Source organism: Sesamum indicum, linkage group LG10, assembly GCF_026168435.1.
Source record: "Sesamum indicum cultivar Baizhima isolate 11 linkage group LG10, ASM2616843v1, whole genome shotgun sequence".
Lineage (NCBI taxonomy): Eukaryota > Viridiplantae > Streptophyta > Magnoliopsida > Lamiales > Pedaliaceae > Sesamum > Sesamum indicum.
In genome coordinates, this window is record NC_142666.1 from 2,438,077 (window position 1) to 2,463,868 (window position 25,792).

At 34.6% G+C, this 25,792-nt stretch overlaps 3 protein-coding genes and 1 pseudogene across 9 annotated transcripts; 2 read left to right on the forward strand and 2 right to left on the reverse strand.

Moving 5' to 3' along the window:
• The first annotated feature begins 1,256 nt into the window (after positions 1-1,256).
• On the forward strand, positions 1,257-9,503 carry LOC105172566 (chromosome-partitioning protein, putative (DUF639)). Of its 2 annotated transcripts, XM_011094064.2 has the most exons (11): positions 1,257-1,875; positions 2,884-3,112; positions 3,599-3,746; positions 4,457-4,564; positions 4,944-5,101; positions 6,112-6,277; positions 6,416-6,552; positions 7,025-7,712; positions 7,994-8,106; positions 8,594-8,849; positions 9,028-9,503. In XM_011094064.2, exons 1-11 carry the CDS (start codon positions 1,638-1,640, stop codon positions 9,307-9,309), a joined length of 2,523 nt encoding a protein of 840 aa, XP_011092366.1. In that variant the 5' UTR covers positions 1,257-1,637; the 3' UTR covers positions 9,310-9,503. The 2 variants fall into 2 exon arrangements, with proteins under 2 accessions (XP_011092366.1, XP_011092367.1); XM_011094065.3 differs by lacking the exon at positions 1,257-1,875 and having other exon boundaries at positions 2,972-3,112; positions 3,591-3,746.
• A 7-nt stretch (positions 9,504-9,510) lies between these two features.
• LOC105172814 (protein RETICULATA-RELATED 1, chloroplastic-like) lies at positions 9,511-11,325 on the reverse strand (annotated as a pseudogene). Its single transcript, XR_016067826.1, has 4 exons — positions 11,229-11,325; positions 10,844-11,149; positions 10,567-10,727; positions 9,511-10,217 (listed from the first exon to the last, which is right to left on the reverse strand). The product of XR_016067826.1 is annotated as a protein RETICULATA-RELATED 1, chloroplastic-like (transcript).
• Positions 11,326-13,327: 2,002 nt separating this feature from the next.
• On the reverse strand, positions 13,328-17,387 carry LOC105172565 (uncharacterized). Of its 5 annotated transcripts, none has more exons than XM_011094057.3 (5): positions 16,962-17,387; positions 16,016-16,125; positions 15,539-15,910; positions 14,350-15,055; positions 13,328-13,893 (listed from the first exon to the last, which is right to left on the reverse strand). In XM_011094057.3, exons 1-5 carry the CDS (start codon positions 17,182-17,184, stop codon positions 13,652-13,654), a joined length of 1,653 nt encoding a protein of 550 aa, XP_011092359.1. In that variant the 5' UTR covers positions 17,185-17,387; the 3' UTR covers positions 13,328-13,651. The 5 variants fall into 5 exon arrangements, with proteins under 5 accessions (XP_011092359.1, XP_088741702.1, XP_011092360.1 ...); XM_088885576.1 differs by having other exon boundaries at positions 13,328-13,838; positions 16,962-17,386; XM_011094058.3 differs by having other exon boundaries at positions 13,328-13,841; positions 16,962-17,386.
• A 6,013-nt stretch (positions 17,388-23,400) lies between these two features.
• Positions 23,401-25,721, forward strand: LOC105172564 (F-box/RNI-like superfamily protein). Its single transcript, XM_011094056.3, has 4 exons — positions 23,401-23,686; positions 24,086-24,831; positions 24,944-25,224; positions 25,332-25,721. Exons 2-4 carry the CDS (start codon positions 24,090-24,092, stop codon positions 25,566-25,568), a joined length of 1,260 nt encoding a protein of 419 aa, XP_011092358.1. The 5' UTR covers positions 23,401-23,686; positions 24,086-24,089; the 3' UTR covers positions 25,569-25,721.
• The last annotated feature ends 71 nt before the right edge of the window (positions 25,722-25,792 follow it).

The following is a 25,792-nucleotide window of genomic DNA, read 5'->3' on the forward strand; positions in this document are numbered from 1 at the left end:
TTTTTTTCTTTTTTAGTTGTTGAAATCATGGGTCTGCAATTTTTTCCCCTTCACAGCAAGAACAAAACCAAAACTAATGTTACATAGTGTGAAAATTCTAAGAACAAAAGATAAATATTACCAGTGTATATTTTTAAATATAAATATTAAATATTTTTAATGCATCATTTATATCAAACAAATGAACGGGTAATATCTTAAAATACTGAAGCCGATTAACATATTAATATAACAAAAGGTTTAGGAAACATTTGTAGAAAACATATTATCTTTTTTTCTTAGTTCGGTTAAGCTTAGTTTATGTTTTTTGTGCCTCAATGGTAGCTTATACCTGCTGCCCAAAGTTTCTTTAGAAAAAAAATGAGAAGAAACTCTATGTTAAAAATATAAAATTTCGCTCAATACAATTGTTAACAAATCCATACACACCGTAAAGAAGAAAAAGAAAAAAATTTCTAGAAGCAAGGAAAGGTGGCGAGCTGTACCTTTCTTCGTGTTTTGGTTTCGCTGCAGCTTCTCATGAATGAAGTAAATGAAAAAAGGGATGGAATATGGAGAGGGAAAGTGGGGATAATAAAGAGCAAACTGAGAATTTTTTTAGAAAATCTGGACAAGACGATAAATTTATAGTCTTATCCAAATGAGCTAACTAGCCTCAATTAGTAAATCTATTATAGTAATTGGTATCGGGCTCGAACCACGAGCTCGGACTTTTGATTATCAAAGTAAATAAAGGATTAGATTGTATTAAGTTGGGCAAATAGTCAACAGAATTTCCTCAAATAATTAAAGTGTCATTCTTGATCTTAGAGGCTAGGGTATAAAAGGGAAGGTCACTGAGACATTTGCTCTGCGTTTATGCAAAGCTGGCGTGGGAAAGAGGCCATGGAGTTGGTGGGTTGTGGTGGAGTTGTAATTGTCATGGAGATGAACTTGGTCCCGCGATTAAAGTTACTGTTTGATTATCTGGGCCACAGACCAACTGAAAATTGAAAGAGATAAATATGTGAAGATCAATGATGACTGTAGTATTAGAACGTTAATGATAATATCATCTCTCTTAAGCTGATTTTGCAATACGGTACCTACTCAGAGATGAATAGTTGACAGGCCAGCCATGTTTGACCAGACCAATGACCGCTAACAAGAAAGAACATAAAAAGTAACATATAATATACATTATGTCAAAGAATTATATGACCCATGAATTGTTAACTAGTTCTAAGACACTATTAACAAGAAAATCAACAATGAAAAAAGGCACTTGGAATTTCGTAAGAATAATTTCCAACCGTACAAAATGGTCGTATGTTTCTTGGCCTACTCATCAATCCAATGCCCTTTTGTCTTCTTCCCTAGTTTCCGTAAGCAACATCCCCTTTTCTTGAATCCCAGTTCTTCTGTTCTGCTACTGAAATGCTCATCATTTTCAGTAGAGTGTTCTCTACTTCTCTGTAATCTTGTACCCCAGAAACACAATCTTGAATCTTGAGAACCGTCAGCTTCTTCTTTTTGCTCTGTAATCTTGAATCTTGAAAAACTGATGAAACAGATTGTTCTTCTTGTTCTCTATAATCTTGAGAACATGAAGTCAAATCTTGAATCTTGATTGATAAGAGAGGAGTCCGGTTGAAAAGATGCTCTCCAAATTTCCAGCTAAAACATCCAACATAAGGGCATGCCCTAAATATTCCGCAATTCCATGCCACAAACAGAAACTCTATTTCAAAATTGTTAGCTGTGAAAAGAATGCTTCTTCGAATTCTCCGAATTCTTCCTCCTCCTCTTCTTCTCCTGCTGATAATAAGTTTGGGTTCAAGCTGGTGGGGCAGACTCTAGGGGACAAGAATTGGAAGTTCAACGATATTGATGCACGTAAGTTCATGTAAACTCTAGTTTTACCGCTGATACTTTGCTTTTTGTTTGTGTCTGTTGATGATCTTGAATTTCTGTATGTGGGCTTTTCGACAAAGAACTGATCTTTTACGTATTTAAGTATGAGTTCTTCTTTCTTGATCGTCTGTCAGCGGAAGTGTGGATTGTATGCGTTTGTCGGATTGGTATGCAGCATGCATGAACTATGTATTTTCTTCATATTGATGGACATTTTGTTGAGGTAAGTCGAAAAGCTACCAAGATTGTGGAACATACCTTAGAATGTGGACCGGCTATGAACTACGGACAATGAGATATCCATGAAGGGAAATAGAAAATGTTGTGAAATTTACAATGGTAGTTCAAGAGGACAAAGATAGAACATATATCAAGTAATAAGTAAAGAAAGACTCAATCTATACGCCTCTGTCAAGCTGGCGAAAACCATTTAGCTCTAGGTGCATCATAGGTTTGTCTGTGTCCTATTCTAACTTTGTAACAAGGATCAATTCAGGAAAGCTTTTTTATGGTTTCTGATCATGTGACTTGGAGAGTAAGCATGTGCTTGAAGATGGATTCTTGTTGATTGGCAAACAAAAGAAAGAAGAAGCCATTAAAGAATAAAGGATGAGTTGGGGAAGGAATGAAAATCAGTATGCTTGAATGGATGCTATCCGTTGGAACAAAATCCTGACTCAGCTCCTCTATTTGATTATGTCTGCATTACGCACTAATATGTATTTCTTTACTTTTTTTAATAGGTTACTTTCCTGAGCCATTTAGTACCTGCATCGATTCTCGAAAAGTTGAATTTCAGATTTCCTCTTTCCAGCAGAGCCAAACATGTATCTAGAATATAGTTCTTGTTCCATGTTATCTTAGCATGCATTGATTCTCGAAAAGCTGAATTTCTTTATATCATGCTTATTTTAATTGTTAGTAGATTGCTCTGTTAGGCCATTATATTGTATCTGGCACATGTTACGGTACAAAGTTGTTTACTGACAGATGCAATGCAAGAATCAGTAAACCAGTGGCTGTCGAAGACCCAAAGCTTTTTCAATGAAGTAACTTCTCCAATAGTAAAATCTGTTCATGATAGAAGGTCTAGGTCTAACCTTCAGAATGATAATGGAGATATGGAGGATATATTGATTACTGAACAGACTATTGATTCTAGAACCCCTGGAGGAGACCTTTCTGAAGCTGCAATTGTTTCCATTGAGCAGTTTAGCCGGTAAATTTAATCATTTTTGTTCTTATGAATTTTAAACTTACATTGGGCATTGATTTCTATTGTGTGCTTGATTCTTTGTGCATTGTGAATTCTCTGGCAGACTTGAAAGTGTGGTCGCTGTAAATTTGCGTTAGTCATTTGGATTATTCAGTCAATACAAAAACTTTAGAAAATTTATTTGTAACTTGGACGAAAAGCTTTGCTTTTGCCTGTTTTGGAATTTAAAATATTTCAAGGCTAGTGGACAGATATCTCGGAGACTCTTGCTATTATAAACCCCTAACAGCTGCATACTAATTGAATCTCATGTTCTGAGAATAGTCATCCAAGTTGTCAACTTGTAAACTATGAAAGTAGGAATTTCTTACCTTCTGTAACATGACTTCATGAACTACTCTGTGTAAAGACAAGCTTGTGGTTTAATAGAATCTATCCTGTTGAGATGAAAGAATTAATTTTAACTTTTTTCACGTCTAAGATATGCAGGATGAATGGATTAACTGGGCAGAAAATGCAGAAAATATTCAAAGCGCTCATTCCTGAATCTGTTTATAACGATCCACGCAATTTGGTTGAGTATTGCTGCTTCAGGTTTTTGTCAAGGAATAATGCTGAAGTTCATCCTAGCCTCAAGGTGTGTAGACTTGCCTGAAACCTAGAATCACATTCAGATTTTTGTATAGTGGAGATTTGGATGCTGAATCGATTGAGTACCATAATTGCAGGCGCACGCACACACACACAAGCAGACACAGAGGCATGCATATAACTTTATACATATTAGTTTTCTTCATTTAAAATCAGTTTTCTTCATTTTATTGGTGTATTATTTTGTACAATATAACTATTCTTCTTTATTTGGAAAGGATATAATTTTTGGGCATACTCTCTTCAAGACTTAGCGCTTCCTTTGATATGAGACTGATAATAGTTATGCTCTTGCCTTTGGTTTCGAATATAAGGGATATTCCGTCCGTCATTATGATCTCAGTAGGAAAAAATAGTTTCTTTATAGAGAAATAGAACGATGATGATTTCCTAGTGAAGATTCATGCGTTAAAAAGATTATTTAAAGATTTAATCTATCTTCTTGCCAAAAACTTGCCAATTGGTAGCTAATCTCAGAGTGTGAATGCCACCATGGAAGAATTTTTGGTAAAGTATGCCAATTACCTTTGACCTCTCACTTTGACACTTCGTCCTATCTCATTTCGTGTAAGTAGGCAACCTCTACCTAGAAACTTCCCCATTTTTCCTGTCCAATCTCTCTGTGTCATTTCTGGCTAGGATCTATTCTGGGTTTTCAAATTTAATGATACTTGGTCTTTTGACCTCTGATATCAGGAACCTGCGTTTCAAAGACTAATTTTTATAACTATGCTTGCATGGGAGAATCCTTACAGAAAAAGGAATGACAACCAGGCTAAATTGCTGGAGAGGAATACTTTCCAGGTAGTTTACATTGACCTTCATGTGTTTGTCATTCATTCATAATATTTATCTATCGCCTTAGCGGCTATTTGAGTAGGTTCCTTAATCGGTCAGGATGCTGGCGTTCCTTGGAAATCCTTATTACATGACAAAGTATTATCATACATAATATTTTGGTATTATTATTTGCTAATAACATTTCATGATTATGTTTTAATATGATTCAACTTCATTCTGCTACATTTCCTTCTTTTGACTTCAAAGATGAAGAGAGGCGAAAGCTATTGGCGTTGCATGTGTTTTCTGTTTAATACTTTGTGAAATTTAACAATTACTTTCCCATTAGACAAAACAAGTCTTGATTGCTATAACCAGGAATATGTTTTTGTTGAACTTGAAGGGGAAACTTGTGGGAGAAGAGGCATTTGTTCGCATTGCTCCTGCTGTTTCTGGTGTGGCTGATTGCCCAACTGCACATAATCTTTTCAGAGCTCTTGCTGGTGATGACAAGGGCATCTCTTTCAGCATATGGTCAACATATATCAATGAACTTCTCAAGTGAGCATTATTTGTTTTGATTTTGATAATATGTCTTGCTCATTTCATGATTATCATAAATCTTATCTATTCATAATAATGCTTTAGTATGTGAGTGAAGTCCATTCACCTTGTCACCCAGCAGAATCTTCCTTCATTGATGGAATCTCAATGGTATACGGTGCCTTATTTTAAAATGGAACAGAAGTATCAAAATGAATCAGGTACTGCACCAGTTATTCAAGAGTTTGAGCCATCTCCGACTCTCAACCCACCCTCCTCCTTCCTGCCCCCATCGACAGCATGCAGACGAGAAACAGCCTAAATCCTAGGAAGAAAAAGTCCAAGTCAAGAGGAGGAATAAAGTGATTTTCTATAGTTACCTGCCGGCGAAATGAAGACCAAGACTATAAATGAATTCAGCTTGGTCTGCCAACTTGGAAAGTTATAGCATTTTGTATTCTTGTCATGATACTGCTCTGTTACCATATTTGTAATGCTCAACCCTCTTAGTTGCAGTCAAGCTAACTCCAGTAACTTTTAGAAAATCCATTGGATTGATCTTGTGACATTTGGAATTGGCTCATACGTGAAGTACTAAATGATAGCTACAACATTTACTTACTGAAAAGGTAAGAACTTCCTCAAACGTCGGAAGAATCAAAGGCATTCCTTTGTGCTCTTTTGAAATGAAGGTTTGCAGTTGATCTATGGAATATTGTCAAAAGCAGAATCATATAAGTAAACAATGATCCAGGACATTTTGATTCAATACCATTTTCTTATATAAGGAAATTGAATCTGTCTGTGATCATAAACAATTCATGAGAATGGCATAAAAGAAATTCCATATTTTTCTATCATGGTTTGTTTCATACTGGAATGTTTTGCTGCAGTGTTGTAAACTTCTATTCTTCCGTGCATGGATCTGCTAGTTTTTCATATGAAAGGATACTATGGACTCACTTTTAAATCCTGAGCAACATCTGTTGTTAACCATTTCAACTTTTGTTTTTATTCTCAATTTGTAGAGTGCATGAAGGTCGAAAATCATATCAATCTCAGGAGTTTCCCCAGGTTTCTAAGGAAAAAGTCCTCTGCCTTGGTTCTAGCCGAAAGCAGCCTGTAATAAAATGGGAAAAGAACATGGCATGGCCAGGGAAGCTCACGTTGACTGACAGGGCACTTTACTTTGAGGTACGTCTATTGAGCTGGTTTAATACCCATGGGTTGCAAAATACAGTTGCTACTTCAGGCATATTAAGGAGAAGTAAAGAGAAAGATTCTCTGTACTTGTTTTGTTCTTTGTTTTAATATATTATAGTACCTTTTCAGGCAGTTGGCTTGGTGGGAGAGAAGGATACTGTAAGGTTGGATCTTACGCGTAATGACTCAAGAGTAGAGAAAACTAAGGTTGGACCTTTAGGATCAAATCTTTTTGACTCTGCTATTGCTGTCAGTTCTGGTCCGGAGTGAGTAAGCTTCTCCAACCTATCACATCAAATTAAGCTTACTACATAACCAGTAATTTCTGTGGCCCTGTATTAGACAATCAAGAATGTGAATACTATAACCAATTGCACGGATCAGTTGCCTCCTGCTAATTTTGCACACGAGATTTACTATTGCATGCAACATTTCTACAATCTTTTTTACTTTTCACATATTTGATTCCCTTCTCTTCATTAATCCTTCCTTGATTTACCAACATTGATAAAAAGCGACACAGTCAACAAAATGCGATGAATAAATTACTCTATACACCTTGACACATCGATAACACTGTCATTTATTCTTATCCCCTGTCCTAACACACGGGCACACACTGATTTTTGAAGTTAAAAGATTGTTTTTTCAGCTAACTTCAAATTCAGTTATGCAGCTCCACATCTAGCATTTTTCCTGGATCAATAATCAATGTAATTTGTATGTTTGTTCCCGCAGGTCTGAATCATTGGTGCTTGAATTTGTTGACTTGGGAGGTGAAATGAGAAGGGATGTGTGGTATGCATTCATCAATGAAGTTATTTCTTTATACAAATTTATACGCGAATATGGACCCAAGGATGGTGATCAATCAGTGTTTGATATATATGGTGCTCAAAGAGGGAAGAATAGAGCAGTTACTCATGCTGTAAATGCTATAGCTAGACTTCAGGCTCTCCAGTTTATGAAGAGGACCTTAGAGGAGCCTACTAAATTGGTTCAGTTTTCCTACTTGCAAAATGCACCATATGGGGATGTCGTTCTTCAAACTCTTGCTGTTAACTTCTGGGGTGGACCCATAATCAAGAAATTGACGGATAGTGACGACGAAACTGATTCAGATGTCAGATCCACTGGTGAGATCCCCGAGAGTAGCAATCACGTTTTTGACATAGATGGAAGTGTCTACTTGCGGAAATGGATGAGATCGCCATCATGGGGTTCCAATGCTTCATTGGCTTTTTGGCGGAACACGTCAGTGAGGCAGGGAGTTGTTCTTAGCAAAAACCTTGTTGTAGCTGACATGACATTGGTGGAAAAGGCAGCAATGACATGCAGAGACAAATACAAGGTAGCTGAGAAAACACAAGCCACCATTGATGCCGCTATGATTGAAGGAATTCCCAGCAACATCGACCTTTTTAAGGTTAGAATAACTATTTTCTAATCTTAGAGTCCTTTAGTAGAGCTTGTTTCTCCCAATCTAAGCCATGCCATTGTTTGGTTGCATTGCCCTGAAACACTTTCTCAAGTGTCTCCATTGATGATGTCTTTGGTTTCAAATTAATCTAGGACTTCATCTGAGTCTGCATTTGCCCCCGGTCTATATTGCAGTTCCTTTGTCATAACTCTATTTGCTGTGATAGTTATATTTTAAATTCTCATATTTGGTATTCCGTTATACATTTCACTGGTTTACCGTTCCAGGAACTTGTACTTCCATTAACTCTCACTGCCAGAAATTTCGAAAGACTGAGGCGGTGGGATGATCCTCTTGTAACGGCATCTTTTCTTGCCCTTGTATATACACTTATTTTCAGGTAATCTCTCTCTCTTGCCTTTTAGAAGTTTATGAGACATATACTTTGTATCTCTCAGGAGGATAAGGAATTTGCAGCTTGTCCCGTGGTAAACTATCAGAGTTTATAGATTCTTTGAGATAATCTCCTTTCTAGTATCTAACTTCACTGATCATTGGATCACTTGAACTATGGAAGTTTTTAATCAAATCCTATTTGTGGCCCCCTGATTGCTTGGACATTGAACCCAGACTTTATCTTTTGCCTTCCTGTTCGGGGTTATAATTGTTTGGCCTTCTTTACACATTATTTTGTGTTCGTTGGTACTTAATGTGCACTACAATTGAATAACGGATTAGTGGATTGCATTTTACAGCCTCCTGGGAAACTTGTCCGGAAAGAGGGTTCCATCATATGTATTAGTACTGCCATGTATAAACACTTTAGAGGTTCTTTCAGGATTTTTGGCTTTAAATCTAACAAATTGTGGAATCTTTGTTCTTATCAGAAATTTGCTGTCGTATACATTTCCGGTGACTTTGATGATCTTGTCGGCCGGCATGTTAGTACTGAAGGGGCTCAAGGAGCAAGGTCGCCTTGGAAGATTTTTCGGAAAAGTTACAATATATGATCAGCCCCCATCAAATACAATCCAGAAAATTCTTGCTCTGAAGGAGGCCATGCGTGAAGTAGAGAAGTATCTCCAGAATGTTAATGTTGTGCTGCTTAAGATACGTTCCATCCTTCTTGCAGGACACCCTCAGGTATTTTTCTGAAAAAAATGGTATCGACATCTGCACGCTAATTTTTATGTCTGTGTTTGCAGTTCTTAAAATCGTCTCTCCTCAATTATACCACTTGGAGCTTCAATCATGTGAATGATTCTGTTTTGTGATTAGAAAATCACATTGAGATGAGGTTAAAATCTTGAATGTTTTTCAGGTAACAACAGAGATTGCTCTGGTGCTGCTGCTTGGTTCAACTATTCTTCTTCTTGTTCCGTTCAAGTACATTCTTGCATTTGTGATATTTGATCTCTTCACAAGGGAACTTGAGTTCCGAAGGCAAATGGTAATAGCATTCATGAGCTTTCTGAAAGAGCAGTGGGAAGCCGTGCCTGCAGCTCCCGTTGTTGTGCTGCCATTTGAGGACAAGGAGTCTGCCACTGAGCAAAAGACGCAAGTTGAGAAAGTAAAACCAGAAAGAACTCAAAGCCGTAGTTAGCCTGTAATTTTGGTTTGGACACACTTCCTAGGACGATTTCTTCGTCTTCTTTTCCATTAGATTTGCACATATGATGTCTCAGGATTTCATGTGTTGCCAAAGCTGCAAAGCAGACATGGGTTGTGCAGGATTCTGGATGCGAAAGTGTTTCTGAGAAATGGATTAATTAGTTCCTCTTGTGTTCTTGAAAGCAACCATGGAGATCAAAATAAACGCCCATTCTTATCTTTTAAAACCAAATTTCCATCAAAAAGTGGTAACTCAAGTCTCCAGCATGTAACATTACAGGAGCTAGATGTGAACTCATCACCGATAAAGTTCAAGTTAAATGTCTCCTACAGACAGCAAGTTCAATCTGCAGTTTTGACAGATCTATCGTGTTATATTTGTCAGAAACCATTATTAGTATAAAGAATTGGTAATAATTCACATCTCCCCCTCATATCATCATCATTGTTTGCTGACCGTCCCATGACCCAATGAGAGATGAGAATCTCTCTGCGTGGAGCATAATCAAACGCCACAGTTCAGTTGCTTTTCAGCCAGGGTGTATCGAGTAGTTGTTGCTGGTCTAAAGGCTGCAAAATTGAGGAATTGAATGCAACTATGGAAAATAAATGAGCTCAACTTGTTGCCACCTTCCTTCTAACGGTTCTTTTCCTCCGGGCCTTGGAACGAGATGCTTCAGCCTCCATGTTCGAGTCGGTTTCTCGCTGTCTGATCCCAAGATTTCCGAGACCAGAAACAATAGCATTCTTGGTTATGAACCAGTTTGAGGATGATTGGTTGACAACTCCTGATGATCTATTGTAAGCCTTCAAGAGATCATCTGACTGAGCCAATGGATCTCAACCTCTACGCCAAGCCAACCCAACCTAGAGGTCTCCCCTAATTGAACATTCAGGACCCTGTACACATTAACCACCCCAAACATTTTATTCTTACGAACTGCAGCAAGCACACCAGGGAGAACATTCAAAAATGGACTATAGATGTGGTACGACTTAAAAAATAACATAGCCAAGAAACAAAAATGAATCCCAGATTTAAATTAAGCATGTCTTGAGTGGAAAGACTAAACCAACAATGCAGATCTGCTATAACCACCAATATTACAATGGAAAAATAACCATCAGTGTAACTCTGAATAAATGTAAAATCACAATGTATAACCATCGAATGCTTCCTAAAGAGAAGATAAAGTATCTCATGAGCTAAACTACATACAGTGATCGAAGAATACCCATAATGCATTACCTCAGGGCTGAGCTAAAGAACAATGCCACTCCAATAACATCAAAGTAGCTGGTTACTTCTCGGTCAAAACCACACAAGAGCTGATACAAATTCGCATAAAGACCAAGAAAAGCTCCATAACCAAGTGCATTGGTGTTCAAGAAGGAATGCTCACAGACAGCCTACAGAACCAGCAGTTGCAAAACATATAGCTTAACTTGCCAGGAGGCTTGGAATAATCCAGCTATTAGGTTGGAAATAATAACTATTCATGTTGTATACATCATAAGTGTTCTACCTCCCCTCCTTTTTACTGGCAACAAGGTTTGATGCAGCACCCTTTGCAGCTCCTCCAATAAATCCCACCATACACAACTCCGCCGCTTTATAAAAGAATGACTGGAGCCTCTTGTGGAAGTCAAATCCTCTAAGTGGATAACCCTTTTCAAAAATATTGCTTGGGAGTTTTTGCAGTGTATTTTGCAAATCAAATTGGAAGGTATTTCCATATGAACGGCAAGGAGCAAGTAACCAAACAATGATGGCGTTGCAAGTCGTTGCTGTGAGTACATTGACGAGCGCAAGATCCCATTCCTGCTTTATCCTTCAATGAGATTTCAAATGCTTATAAAGAAGACAACAATACAGTAGGTTTACATCATCACCCAATTCTGACATGATACCTCTCCCCACGACTCTTGATCTCCCACAAACAGCGCAACCAATTGTAGCTGCCTGCTCAAGAAACAGCCTGTACAAAAAGGCAGGATCTGCTATCATCCTTTACAAGCGAGTTCCAGACAACTGGTTAAAAAGATGCTCTAAGCTTCAAAGCAAGTTATCTATGAAACTATTATATACAGTTGAAAAATGCTGCCACTTTACAATGAGTATGACTTGGATAGGTAATGCAAATTCTAATAGATACTCCAACCTTTGAAAAGATTCAGCCAATAGTAAACCCGTGGCAAGTACAATTTATATGTTAATAAACCCGTGGCAAGTTAGCTTGACCTGTTAATCTAAATTAGACTACATCTTTTAGTAATCTTATGATGGTTGAATTGAGAAATCTATGATATGTTTTCACCATAACTGATCATGCTGAAAGACGAATAACTTGATAACTCCTCATAGAATTAAGGAGACAATTGCATGCATTGCCTAACGTTCAAGATTAGAACGAGAATACATGGTTGTGCCGAATGAAATTCAAATGGATCATCAGTTTAACTGTATCTCACGACAAAAAAAAGAAAGAAAGCAGCGGCCACAGAGGTTTAAGAATTCCACCAACTTTCACAGTAGAGAAAAGTAACAGCATAAACTCAAAAACAAATACAGTACGTACCTCTGGACTGGACTTGGTTTGCTTCTGCGTGAAATCAGGCTTCGATCTCTCCAAAGTTACCGCTCCAAACGCAGCGTACTGGCCCTTCATAACGGGACCAAAATCAGCCGAGCAGACGAAGACAACAAGGGAGCATCAAAATCCGACGGTGACGCCTGAAAACACCGCCAGAGTCTCGTAATAATGTCCCCGTCAACCACCGCAGAAGACGAGCGAAAAACGACGGTGGTCGGCAGCAAGTGTTTGGATGACAAGGTTTTGGGGGTTGGTGCAAAGGCAGCAATACGGGTTGGTTGGAACACTGAGTGAGACATTTCTCCTGTTCCCTATTTCCTTTCGATCCCGATTTGTTTGGAAATTGATGATTTCGTTTCAGATTTTCATGGAGAAATTGGAGAGGTTGATTCTTCCTTTTCCTGCTATTTTGATTTTCTCTCTCAGTGTGAGCGCATGAGAGACCGCGAGAGAGAGAGAAAAAGACGACAGAAGCGTGGGGGAGTAGTTATAGGATGCGCCGACATTGCTGCGACAAACCAAATCCAAACTCCAGAAAAATATGGAAAATTCTAAAATGCATCGATTTCAGTTAAAAAAATCATTTTTCTTTTTATTCCTCGCTACAAATTTAATTTTTTGGTACATATTATCCTTTACCCTAACATAACTATTTTCTATACCCAAACAATTAATTAAATAAAATTCAACTATAGAATATTTCTTAAGTGGTGTTGCAATAACAACTTCTTTTTGTAAATAGAAATTAATTATTAGAATATTATAAATTAATTTGTGATAAAAGTTGAAAGTATTTGAAAATAAAATTTAAAATTAAACAAATATGAAAGTATAGTATTTGAAAATACAGTCCAATATTTTCAATTTTACTAATAAATTACAAAAATTAGTAAAAAAAACAACTGCTTATAATTTTTTATTTAAATTAATTTCATTTAAACAGTTTCAAATTGTAAACGAAAAGCTATTTTCAACCATAAATTGATAAAAACACACTGGAAGAAGCAATCTTTCTTGGCTTAGTGAGTGTACCAATTTTAGCCAACATGCATGAACAATAAGACACAGTTTAACGCTCACATACATGTCTATTTTGAGTATTTTTAAAAGGATTTTATTGTATTTTTTTTTTTTTGAATTATTCATCTTTTGAATGTAGGAATTGTTATAATAAGCTTTGATGAAAATAAAACAAAAATTGTGTAATTAAACTCAAAAAATATCAAGAAAAGGGAGGATAAAAACAGACTTATCACTCAGTAAGGCGTAATCAATTAACCATTAGCCTGAAATAATATGGTCTCCCTTCATTCGATTGACATTATGACCAATACCACAATTCATTTTCAAGAAACTGTGGTGTATGATCATGTAAGAAATTTACAGGCATTTGGCTGCCCCAAGCCAGAGAGAGACTTGTAGAATAACACTCTGCCATTAACATAATTAATTTTTTAATAATAATTGTTTGTGTTTGCAGACATCATCACTAATATATTTCCCCCTCAAGCATTATTAACACATCTCACCTACCCGTCCTTGCAGATGTTCAGGAAAAAACTGTGCATTTTACAGTTTGTTCCTTCTGCAATCTGCAAGGAAACAACAAGACTTCACTCTTTGCATGATCCGTTGTGTCATCGGAGTCATTCCCTTGCCGAAGAAACATCCAGCCCGGTTCCATATGATGTCGGTGTCAAAAGGCGGGGCTTACCTCCTTTTGGCTTTGACCTCACTCTACTACTCCATGTACAGTTTCGGGATTGTTTTATCTGCTTCTGTCTCAGTGAGCAAAACTGAAAGCAGCCAAAAAACACCAGAAACACTATTCAGAGTGCTCTGAATGCAGGTAATGTCTAAGATATCCAAATGAGGAGAAGAAACATGGGGATTCCAATTGAGTTGAACCATTGAATCCTCCAAGGGCCTGCTGCAAAGTGCATAATATGTTAGCTGATCAGATGCCTGAAATGTAGACTGTACTGCAACATTGGACAGATTGGAATATCAAATAAAGTTAACGCATAACAAACAAGTTGAATGGAGTTCATTTTCATTATAGTCGTCTTATATTAGACCCTGATCCCAGCAAGAAAATGTCGGAGATGGGGATGGAAAAACACAGTACGAGGAAAAAAATTGCTGAAAAACTCCTCTTTAGACAGGGTGAGGGTGTAAGTGAATTAACATTACACTTAAAACAGAAGTTCATTACTTTGTTGTAGGTCTCTTCCAGAATTGGAGGTGAGTTACTAATTAATGGTATGAGCCAAATTTTTCAATTTCATGACAAGTTAGATTCTAAAACAGATCTTATTTGTAGAATGATGATATGGGAAACATTAGAGAACAACAAAATGGTTTACCAAGGAATCATCTATATCACCTTCGCAAGGTCTAAGCTGAGGCATCACAGATATTTTACAGCATCAACTTACATGACCAAAACGATGCCGAAGACGACGCAACATGTTCCAGGAGCACCAAATCTTTCCTACTTGCTTTCTCCAGACCTTGATAATCATATGTGAAGCCCGGCAATGGAGAAAGACTTGGTGGGGCCCGATGCGTTGAACCTCCTAGAGGTGATACACTAGGAGGCATTTGATCAGAACAAGAACTTGGAGATGGAATCAGTGGATCAGAAGGACCCCTGTCAGGGCTGCCATGAGGTACAGAGGATTTAGGTGAATCACCGGTTGGAGGTAAAGAATATGAAGGCAGATTTTGTGGAGTTGGTAGAAGAGGCTGGCTTGCATCAGATGGTGCGGAAGCACAATAGTTAGGACATGGTGCTATGGAATGATCTAAGTTGGGTGAATAGGTTGGTGAAGAAGAGGGTTCCGCAGATGGACCAGTATCATAAATCTGCTCAGGAGAAGAACACCAGGATGGAGACAGAGAAGGAGTTGGAGTTGGTGCATGAAGTGAATGATTTAGAAGTGAAGACAAGCTAATTTCCTTAACTTTTCCAAATACAGAATGGTCAAGGCCAAGATTTTCTGCGTGGCCAGTAATTACTCGAGCTAGTTGTCTCAATCTCTCCAGTGATAGGATTGCTAGATCAGATACAACTGAAGCTTGAACTGTAACTGGGCAATCAATTGTCGACCCATGCTTGTTTGTTAACTGTATGTACACCACCTGTTGCAGTCAACAGAACTGAATGGGTAACTCAAAGTAAAACTAATAAATCCATAACTAAAACATCAGAAGAGGTGTGTAATAATATCAATCATAAGAGGTTATACATTATATTAATTTGGAATTTTCAATTTTAAATCACAAATGGAAGACCTCATCCAGAATCCCACAGCGAAAATAAGGTTTTCTGTATTATTCAAGTTAAACAGCCTCTCCGGGTTATCATACTTTTAAAGTCAGAAACACTTTCAAGACACAAATTATAGAAATAAAAAATAATATAAAAAGGTTTAGGCACTGTATGAAACATTTTCTAGTAAAGATGAAGTACAGTGGGTTTTGATAGTAATGAAGCATTATTGAATGTATCATCTCTTGTAAAACTTTACAAGAAACACTTACATAATAGTAAAAACAATGGAAGAAAATCATCCATGATACAATCTGACATATGGAGAAAGTAGAACATAGTAGCTTATTTACCTCATTCGGCATTAGATGCAATCCGAATTTTAGCTGCCTTTTCAGCTCCAGAAGATTTTCCTTTATTTCATAAATTGAGCTGCTGAGAGTGAAATTGAAGAGAACCTGAGGTGCCTGCAAGATCAACGCAGCTCCCTCAGGTATTATGGTGATCCCACCAGCAACTCTGAAAATCTCAAATGAAGAGGGGTCTCCAAAAAGGGAGGAATTCAATGTCAAATTGTATTGTTGAAGAAAAAGATCTATCAAGGATGACTTCAGCAGACTTAAGGAAACTAGATTTATTGTACTATTAATTGGATCAGGAAGGAAGCCTAACACCACATCAGTCCAGTTGGATTTGCCTTCTTGATGCATCGACATGATAGCAACCTGTTCAAAATAGCGATTGACAGATCACTCCTCTCTAATTCTAAGTTAATCAACCTGTACCGGACATTATGTACCATAATGTGCATAATGTCAACTTTACTAGACCTTCGCAGAAGGAACACCTATCTCTCCATTGAGGTCATATTCTAATCTTGCAATGTATGGTACAAGCTTTGAAACTGGTTTCTGAAGCCTGAAGTATGCTTGAACAGTTGCTGAACATGAGAACAAGAATAATGACTCAGAAACAGACCAAGACCATTAATTATGTATTACATAAATCAATAACTACAAGTTCCTATCATACTCAAACCAATAATTAGGTACCATATTGAATTGTAAACTGTCATCACTTACTGAGCTAGATGTTCACCTACCAATAAAGGACATAGTATTTGGACTTTACAATCAGCCTTGATAATGTAATTCACTCCACCAACAAAACCAGAAAATAAAATCTGAAGATGTTAATTGAGACTATTTACGGAAAATTGCGGTTCTGTGAACTAATGGTTAACGTTACTCCGAAATTTCAAACATCAATGAAATAATCTCATAACCTCAAATTTATTTGAAATAAAGTCAAATAATACAAAATCGAATCCCAATTAGAATTAATATTTTCTAGGTAGGTGAAGAACTCGAATACCACACAGTTTAGGGGGAAAACACGAAAAATTACGACTCCCACAACCCAAACACACGCAAGCAAACACCGAAAGAAAAAGAAGACAAAGTTTATTATCTATACTATTATATTAAGCCTAAGTCCCCTAGAGTAACTAATTTGGTTTGCCAAGTGTGAAATTCCTAAAATATTCTTATACTCTTGACAATTTACCAACACATGCATCCAGTTTGCCCCATCCGTTAGTTAATTTTGAGTCCTAGTAACATACACATCACTGGAAAGACATAACAGGCATAATAAACCACTTGATGAACCCTGATTAAGCCACGAAAACAATGTATTGCCCCCATCAAACGCCCAAAATGTTCATGAATAATTAATTCTGAATGGAAAAGAGGAAATAGAGACTAACAAATTTACCCCTAAGCTTGATGGAGTCCTTAGCATCAAATCCAGCTTGCCTATACCGAACAGGAAGAACCCAAAACAAAGCAGAAAGAAAAGCGGCGATACTTAGCGTCAAAACGACGGCACACTTGAAGCTGATGAGACTGTAAACAGCCACCGAACATCTCCGGCAGAGGAAGGTTCTAGAAGCCTGCTGCTGCACCACTGGCAATCGCCGATTACCGACTTTTCCCATTTCCACCACAGCATCTGCTTCCTCACGAGAGTGTTTTCTTCGCTCTCTTGACTTTCTCTTTCTAGGAACTGTATGTATATGTGCATGCAATGAAATTGAGAGAGAAGGAATGAAATTAATAGTTTGATTTGCTTTGTGTTCAGTTTCTCTCTATATATGGTGACAACTAGGGGTGGTGGCATTAGACAAGTGTGCACGGCAGACGTATGCGCACCGTTCGCGCACTTTATAGCCGAGCCTCGAGTTTTTAAATTTCTTTCTTTTTTGTGGTGTTTGTCTATTTTGGGGGTTATTTTGTGATATTGGACTTTGAATGGGGCAAATTGTGAATTTCATATTCTATTGGGGGTGGATTATAAATTATACATTTTCAACAATGATCCTTAATTTTTAGGGATAATTACACCATTCTTTCCTAAAATTTTGTGTAATTACGTGTAGATCTCTTGCATTTGAAAATTATATCTAGTAATCTAATGTTTATTTTGTCTAATAAATAGATTTCTCCTTTAGTCAAAATTTATCAAATTTAAATATTAGCAAAAGAAATTTGAATAAAAAATTATATTTAACTCAATTGACTTGTTCTTATCTTATTGCAAATTAAACCAATTATTTATGACCAGGTGAAGATATACATATGCATTGGCATGTGAAGATTTATAGGATAATTTGCTTAGAAAAATATTTATTTGATTTACAATAAGTCAATAAAAAGTGAATCGGGGTTAAATATGAATTTTATTTTATTTTTTATTTTTTTTTAAACTAATATAGACAGACTTGGTGAAGTTTGATTCACAGAAGAATCTGTTTGTTATACAAAAACAAATGTAAGGGATACTAAACTATAGTAAATTTACGTATAATCATACCAAATCTTAAGAGAAGCGTTGAAATAATGTCTTATATCTATCCTTTTGCAAATTTGATTTGAAAATTGCTTTATTATAAATCGTGTGACTTTAAAAAGAAACATAAATTTGCAGTTTTTACGTTATAGTGTGTTTGATTGAGATATAAAATTGAGGAATAAGAAAAGTGAAAGTAAAAATAAATATATAAGAGACAATCTTGTGTTTGGTTAGGAAGAAGAGATGGAGGTGAAGTAAAACTCGATATATATAAAACTCCTCAGAGTCCAATTTTATTTCCATCCAAAATTGGGCAGAAAGTTGAAGTATAAGGCTAAAAAACTAAAAAATTACAGTTTTTATTTTTATTTACTTTATTACCATATATATATTTATATATATAATTTCTCTCTAATTCTTTTTCTCATTCTCGCTGATAGTACCGTACACAATTGCTAAAGGAAAAATAACAAAATCGTTGAAACTACTGCATTGAAGCCAACAATCAGGTAAACAATATTGTTAGTAATTTTTATTTATTTAAACTAAATAGTTTAAAATAAATAAGCAATACTCATTTTGATGAATATTTTGATTAATAAAAAATATTCTTATTCTTATTTGATAAATATTTTTATTAATAAAATTTTTAAATTTTTGATATACAAATATTATATTAGTATAATATTAATTTATTTATTTTCTTATGCAAAAGTGAAGAGAAAGTTTGTTTTTTCTTCTCAATCTGTTTTCCTCGTACCAAATAAGAAAAATTATTTGAGATTTACTCCCCTCCCAATTATACCAAACAATTTGAAGAAAAATTATTATTCTTCTCTTCACCCTCAACCCCCCCCCCCTCCACTTCCCTTTTGTTGTCACTTGAACCAAATGGGCCTTTAGTTAAGTTGATTTGTTTTAGATTATGAGTAAAATTGATATATTAGTATATTGTGGCTTGTGTGGAAAATTATTGTGTATTATATTTCTTTAAGTTTTTCTTATTTTAGGAAATTTAATATATTTCATTTTCTGAACATGAATAACTTAGTGTATATTTGAATAATTATAAGGAATTTTTGATATACTTGATAGAAACTTAAATATTTTGATATATTATAAGATGTAATTGATAAGTTTTATTTATAAAAAAAAGGGTAAATTATACTGATATTAGATTAAAATACACAAATACTCTATGTCTTTTACAAAATTGCAAATACACATATTAAGGTTATCGTTGTAATTACAACCACACCCCCTCTGCAGAAGCAAAATTTTCATATATGGCCCTTGAAAAATAACACTCTTAAAAGGTGTAGCTGTACTTTTATAAAATACACGGGGTGTTTGTGTATTTTGACCTCATCTTAAGGACTACTCTATGTAATTTCTCCCAAAAAAGGTCTTCTTTTAGTAGATGAAAATCAATTTTGTAAAATTGGATATACTTTGAATTTAAAAGAGAAGAAGTGAAAAATATTTGGGTGAGGACATAATTATATGAAATTTATGGGGTATGTAAGTTATTTTCAATAATATAAGGGTTGTAAGTGGAATATTCCTTGTTCTTGTTGCATATGAGCTTTATAAATTATGAATAACAAGAGCCTGCCTACCCAACCTTGAGGAGAAACAAAAGAGAAAGTTGGGGAAAGAAAATACACACACACACACCCCAAAAACAAAAGAAACCATATTAATATTAGAAAACTTGTCATGAAAGTGAAATTAAAAAATGAAATTACAAGAATATTGGGTAGACCTCAATTATAATCCGTTATAATAAAATCAGAAGAATATTGAACAAGCCCCGATTATAATTATCCATTATTTAAATTAGGTGTATCTATTTGAAAATATTAAGTAAGTGAATAAATATGGTCAATAGTACAGTAATACATAATATTTAGAGATTTTTATTATATTCCTTATTACAAGGGGTTGTCGGGGATTTTGAGTTTGAATCCAGGAAAATTCTTGTTAGGATTAAGTTGGGCAGAATCGAACTAATAAAAAAGTAAGTCTATCGTACTTGCTATGTGATTGATCGCTTTCTTTAAGCTGTACACCAATCACACGGTAAGTGTGTTGCAATTGTCATATAATTGGTTCAGATTTGATCGAGTTAGGTTCGGACTATAATTTTTCATAAAATCTAATGTCAACTTAATCAAATAGCCGATGACTAATATCTAGATGATTTGGATATTTATATATAAAGTCCACTTTGACCAACCATATAAAGATAACGTGGAGAATTGAACACACTCCCATGAGGTTTTAACATAATTACGAATACTATATTGTTGTTTGAAAAGTTATAAAAACACCCACTGTTATTTGATGGAATTCTTAATTCCCTTGAATGGATGTTTGGAATTATCAACTTTGCCCTCATTATATTTATTTTTTATTTTCTTTTGAAAAACTATACATGGTGGGTGAAAAAAATTATAAAATTGTACACTTGGACCAATTTTTTTTAAAAAAAATAAGTAAAATTATAATTTATAATGGTATTTTGGTCAGCTAACCATAAAAAAAATGATGAAAACATAAAGAAAGCTAATGTATCGAGCTAGTTGTTAGATGACGTTTAAAATCAAGGAGGTATTAATTTTTTTTCGAACAACAATAAATATTTATACTGAATTTCATTGGAGTTCGTTTTAATTTAACCCAAAGAATTAAACCAATATCATAAATTAAAGGGAAAATTGCATAAAACCCTCCTGTGTTTTTAAAATTTAGCTAAAAACCCCCTGTATTAAAAGAATAGGCAAAAAACCCCCTATGTTTTCCAAATTGTTGCATACTCTCCCATTCCATTAGATGAACCCTAACAGCGTTAAATTTTTGTTAAATTGACCGTTATACACTTCTTATAACAACCATTGATATTTGAATGTAAAAAATAAATGGTCCAGATCTTAATTCATTTAAATATATTTTTATTTATATTTATTTATATATACATTATATATATCGTATATATATTATATATACTATTTCACTCCGAATCTTCTCTCTATGATTCCATCCTCGTCTGAAAGAATTTTCGACCATGGCTTATACCATTGGAATCCTCTCCTCAAGACGAAGATATCCATACCATCAATTTGAACTTTCATCAACCGGAAAGATTGGGCTTTGAGCACGACCATCAAAGCTTCTTGGCTTCGATTCGTCGTCGTTCGGATGAATTCTGGCCTGGGACCACCACCAATAGATTCGCCTCGACGTGAAGATTCGAACGAGACCAACCTTTCTCATTTTCATCAAGTTTTTGCTGAGATCCAAAACTTTTAAATTTATTTCTGCCGTGATGTTTGTTGCGTCGATTCGCCGCCGTCTTGACGAATCACGGCCTGAGACTACCACCGTTCGACTCCTCTCAACGAGACGATTCCAATGAGACCAAGATTGCCCATTTTTATCACCGCCGGCGACTCGTCGGCGTCGGAGAAGACGACGGAGAAGAATTAATAAATAAAAATTAATAAAAATTATTTAATTTATCAAAATTTAAAAATAATAAAAAATATTAAATGTTTAATTTAAATATATATTAATAATTGAAATATAATATTTTATATAAGTTAAAAAAATGATATAATTTTTAAGTATTTTTGTATTTATTTAGTATATTTTATAAACAAATATTAAAATATATTTAAATAAAATAATAATTTAGTAAAGTATTTAATTTAATAAAATTTTAAAATAATAAAAAATAGTAAATGCTTAATTTAAATATATATTAATAGTTTTAGTATAATATTATAAAGGTTAAAAAAATTGATATAAATTTTAGGTATTTTTATATTTATTTAGTATATTTTAAAATAAATATTAAAATATATTTAAATTAAATAATAGTTTAATTTGATAAATGATATAACATTTTATAAAAGTTAAGAAAATCTGATATAATTGTAGGATTGTTATATTGATTTAGTATATTTTATAAATAAATATGAAAATATATTAAATTAAATAATAATTTTATTTAAGTATTTTTGTATTTATTTAGTATATTTTATAAACAAATATTAAAATATATTTAAATAAAATAATAATTTAGTAAAGTATTTAATTTAATAAAATTTTAAAATAATAAAAAATAGTAAATGCTTAATTTAAATATATATTAATAGTTTTAGTATAATATTATAAAGGTTAAAAAAATTGATATAAATTTTAGGTATTTTTATATTTATTTAGTATATTTTAAAATAAATATTAAAATACATTTAAATTAAATAATAGTTTAATTTGATAAATGATATAACATTTTATAAAAGTTAAGAAAATCTGATATAATTGTAGGATTGTTATATTGATTTAGTATATTTTATAAATAAATATGAAAATATATTAAATTAAATAATAATTTTATTTAAGTATTTTTGTATTTATTTAGTATATTTTATAAACAAATATTAAAATATATTTAAATAAAATAATAATTTAGTAAAGTATTTAATTTAATAAAATTTTAAAATAATAAAAAATAGTAAATGCTTAATTTAAATATATATTAATAGTTTTAGTATAATATTATAAAGGTTAAAAAAATTGATATAAATTTTAGGTATTTTTATATTTATTTAGTATATTTTAAAATAAATATTAAAATACATTTAAATTAAATAATAGTTTAATTTGATAAATGATATAACATTTTATAAAAGTTAAGAAAATCTGATATAATTGTAGGATTGTTATATTGATTTAGTATATTTTATAAATAAATATGAAAATATATTAAATTAAATAATAATTTTATTTAATTTGTAATATATGATTTTTGTTTATATTCAAACAAAAGGGACAAATTGAAAATTTGTTCACTTAAAATCCTATTTTTGTAGTATGTTTGTGAGGGGATATTTAGTTGTATATATAATGAAGGAGAAGGGTATTTTGGACTATTGTACTATCAAAAAAGCTGAAATAGGATAAAAAAAAAGCCCTACTCTCATTTCCACCGCGTGTACAGCACCTTCCGTCAGTTTTGGACGGAGGGGGTCTTTTTTGCAGGGTTTCAAAATTCACAAGGTCTTTTATGGCTATTTATTTAACATAGGTAAGTTTTGTGCAATTTTAGCATAACACAGGGGTATTATGCAATTTTCCCTAAATTAAAATTCCAATTTTGAAGTTTTGTGAAGAAAAGCTGAAAAATAGATGTGTTGAAAATGAAAACTGAAAAGGAGAAGCAAAGTTTGAAGTTTTGAAATTGAAGGTGTGGACTCTGACTGACGGCCAAACGGTCGAAAAGTTTTAAAAATAGTTCAAAAACTAGGCGGGTTTTCATCATTCACTTTCTGACAGTACGCACAGTAAAAAACAATTGGAAACAAATCTCTCTCTCTCTCTTTCAAATTTTGAAAACTTCCCTCTCACACTCTACTTTTACACACCCGCGCCTTGCTTACATTTTCTTCATCGAATACGTGTGTAAGTATATATTTATATATGTATGTATGTTGGTATAACTAGAATACCTTCTCTCTCTCTCTGAGTCGCACGAAAACATACGGTGTGTAAAAGGGGTTCTGGTGATTGAAGCTTAAAACCTGAGGATTTATTCTTGGGGAAGCCTGAAGAAAGAATTTGCACTCTATTAATCTTTCTTGCAGGTGAGCCCGTTTTTTTCTGTACTTCTGTTGGTGTGGAATTAGAGTTTCGGATTCTCTGTGTGTGTGTGAAGATAGTTTTTCATCTGGGTTCTTTGCTGAATGTACTACCTGTTGAATTAGTAATTTAGTCGATTTGTTGGTGTGATTGATGGTTGAGGAAATTCGTATGAGGATTTAATTAGGGTGTTCTATTTCTGTTTCCTGATTGCCGGAATGCTGTGTTCAGCTAATCTGCTTAATTTTTGCTTCCAAGTTGTCCAATTGGTTTGAAGATGAATGTAAGAATTAAATTAGAAAAGTCGGGTTTCTGATGATATTACTCGCGGAATTTTATTGTTTCACCCTTATGCTGTTCCGGTTTATGGGACTGAACGTTAAATGTTTGGTGATTTTACTCAGGGTAATGGAGGCACTACCTGATGCTATAGTGCAATACATTTTATCCCTAATGAGTAATGCTAGGGATGTGGCGTCTTGCAATTGTGTCTCCAAGAGATGGAAGGACTCGATGCCTTATTTGCGGAGCCTATTTTTCCCTCGAAATCTCTTTGACAACCTTACCAACGGAGATACTCCTGATGCTGTTGTGTGGCGAATGGTTTCGTCGGTTGTTAAACTAGAGGAGCTTGTGGTTTATTGCCCATTTTCTAGTTCTGGGCTTGCGTTGTGGCTATCTACGGTGGGACCTTCGTTGAGGAACCTTGAGCTCCGCTTGGATAACATAACTGAGCACGAGACTTTCACTGAGATACCCTCAAAGTTGGATTGCATTAGGGCTGCGTGGAATTTGGAGTCCCTTAGACTCTGGGGTGTGTTAATGATTTATTCTCCCAAATGGGATGTTTTTCATAGGCTGAAAAATCTTGAAATAGTTGGCGCTAGGTTGGAGGATCATGCACTTTTAGATGCCCTTCGTGCTTGTCCTAATTTGACCCATCTCTTGCTTCTTGGGTGTGAAGGCCTAAGGTCTATTTCAATCCAGAATCCTCATCTTGAGCAGTGTAAGCTGGACTTTTTTGGTGTTGGCAACTGCTCGCTAACGATCACTTCGTCAAAGCTTGAATCACTTGAAGTCCAAGGTTGTAGTTTTATCAGGGTTCATGAAACTCGATGGTTAAGACATCTCTCCATTGCCAACAATTCAGGTACTTAAATATGGGTTCGAGATAGTCTAAAACTATTTCCTGTTTGCCTCGATATGTTTTATGATATTCATTAATCTCCACTTGTAACTAGCTTTTTATTGCCTGACAACAGGACGGGTTTATATGGTAGATTTTGGGAGACTTATGGCATTGGAAACATTGTTCATAAGAGGAGTACAATGGAGCTGGGATGCTATAAGCAAAATGCTTCAAATGGCCAGTGAAGTTAAGGAACTCTACATGAAGGTGGAATTCACTGGGGATTCTGAAACCCTTCAACCCTTTCCAGAGATTGATTTTGTTGACTTCTTTAACAGCCACCCCAAGCTGCAAACTTTCGACATTCACGGTGCAATGTTTGCTGCTCTTTGTCAGAAGAACAGCCTGAAAAATGTGAGTCCATGAAGCAAAGGAGTTGGATTCTATTAAGCTTTTATGTTTGCCAAGTGTTCGGTAATTGAGACTCTTGATTTAACGAAGACATATTGCTCATGTTGCAGGTGGACTCAAAGTTTCTGATTCCCTGCCTTGAGAAGGTTGTTGTCACAGTAAGATCACCGCTAAATGCAGAACAGAAGATGAGTACATTAGATTCGTTGATGAAGTACGCAAAGAATTTGAAAAAGATGACAATAAAGATTCTTCAGATGAAGAGCAGCCACAGCAGTGCAGATGATTTCTTTGAGGACATTTGCAGGTTTAGGTACATGAATCGCAAGATTGTTTCAATAGAATAGAAAATTTTCATTGAGCTTTTCTCTTCACTTATTTTTCATTGGAATAACTCATTGCTGGGGTTTCTCCGAAAAGGACTATTCTTGATATTCTTACATCAAATTCTCATTGTTGATATCATTATGCAATCGAATGAGAGAGCACATCTTGAATTATGCAGCAGCCGTGCTTCTACTTTGCATATTGTGACCATAAGTGCAGTGGAAGTAATCTTTTGACCTGATAA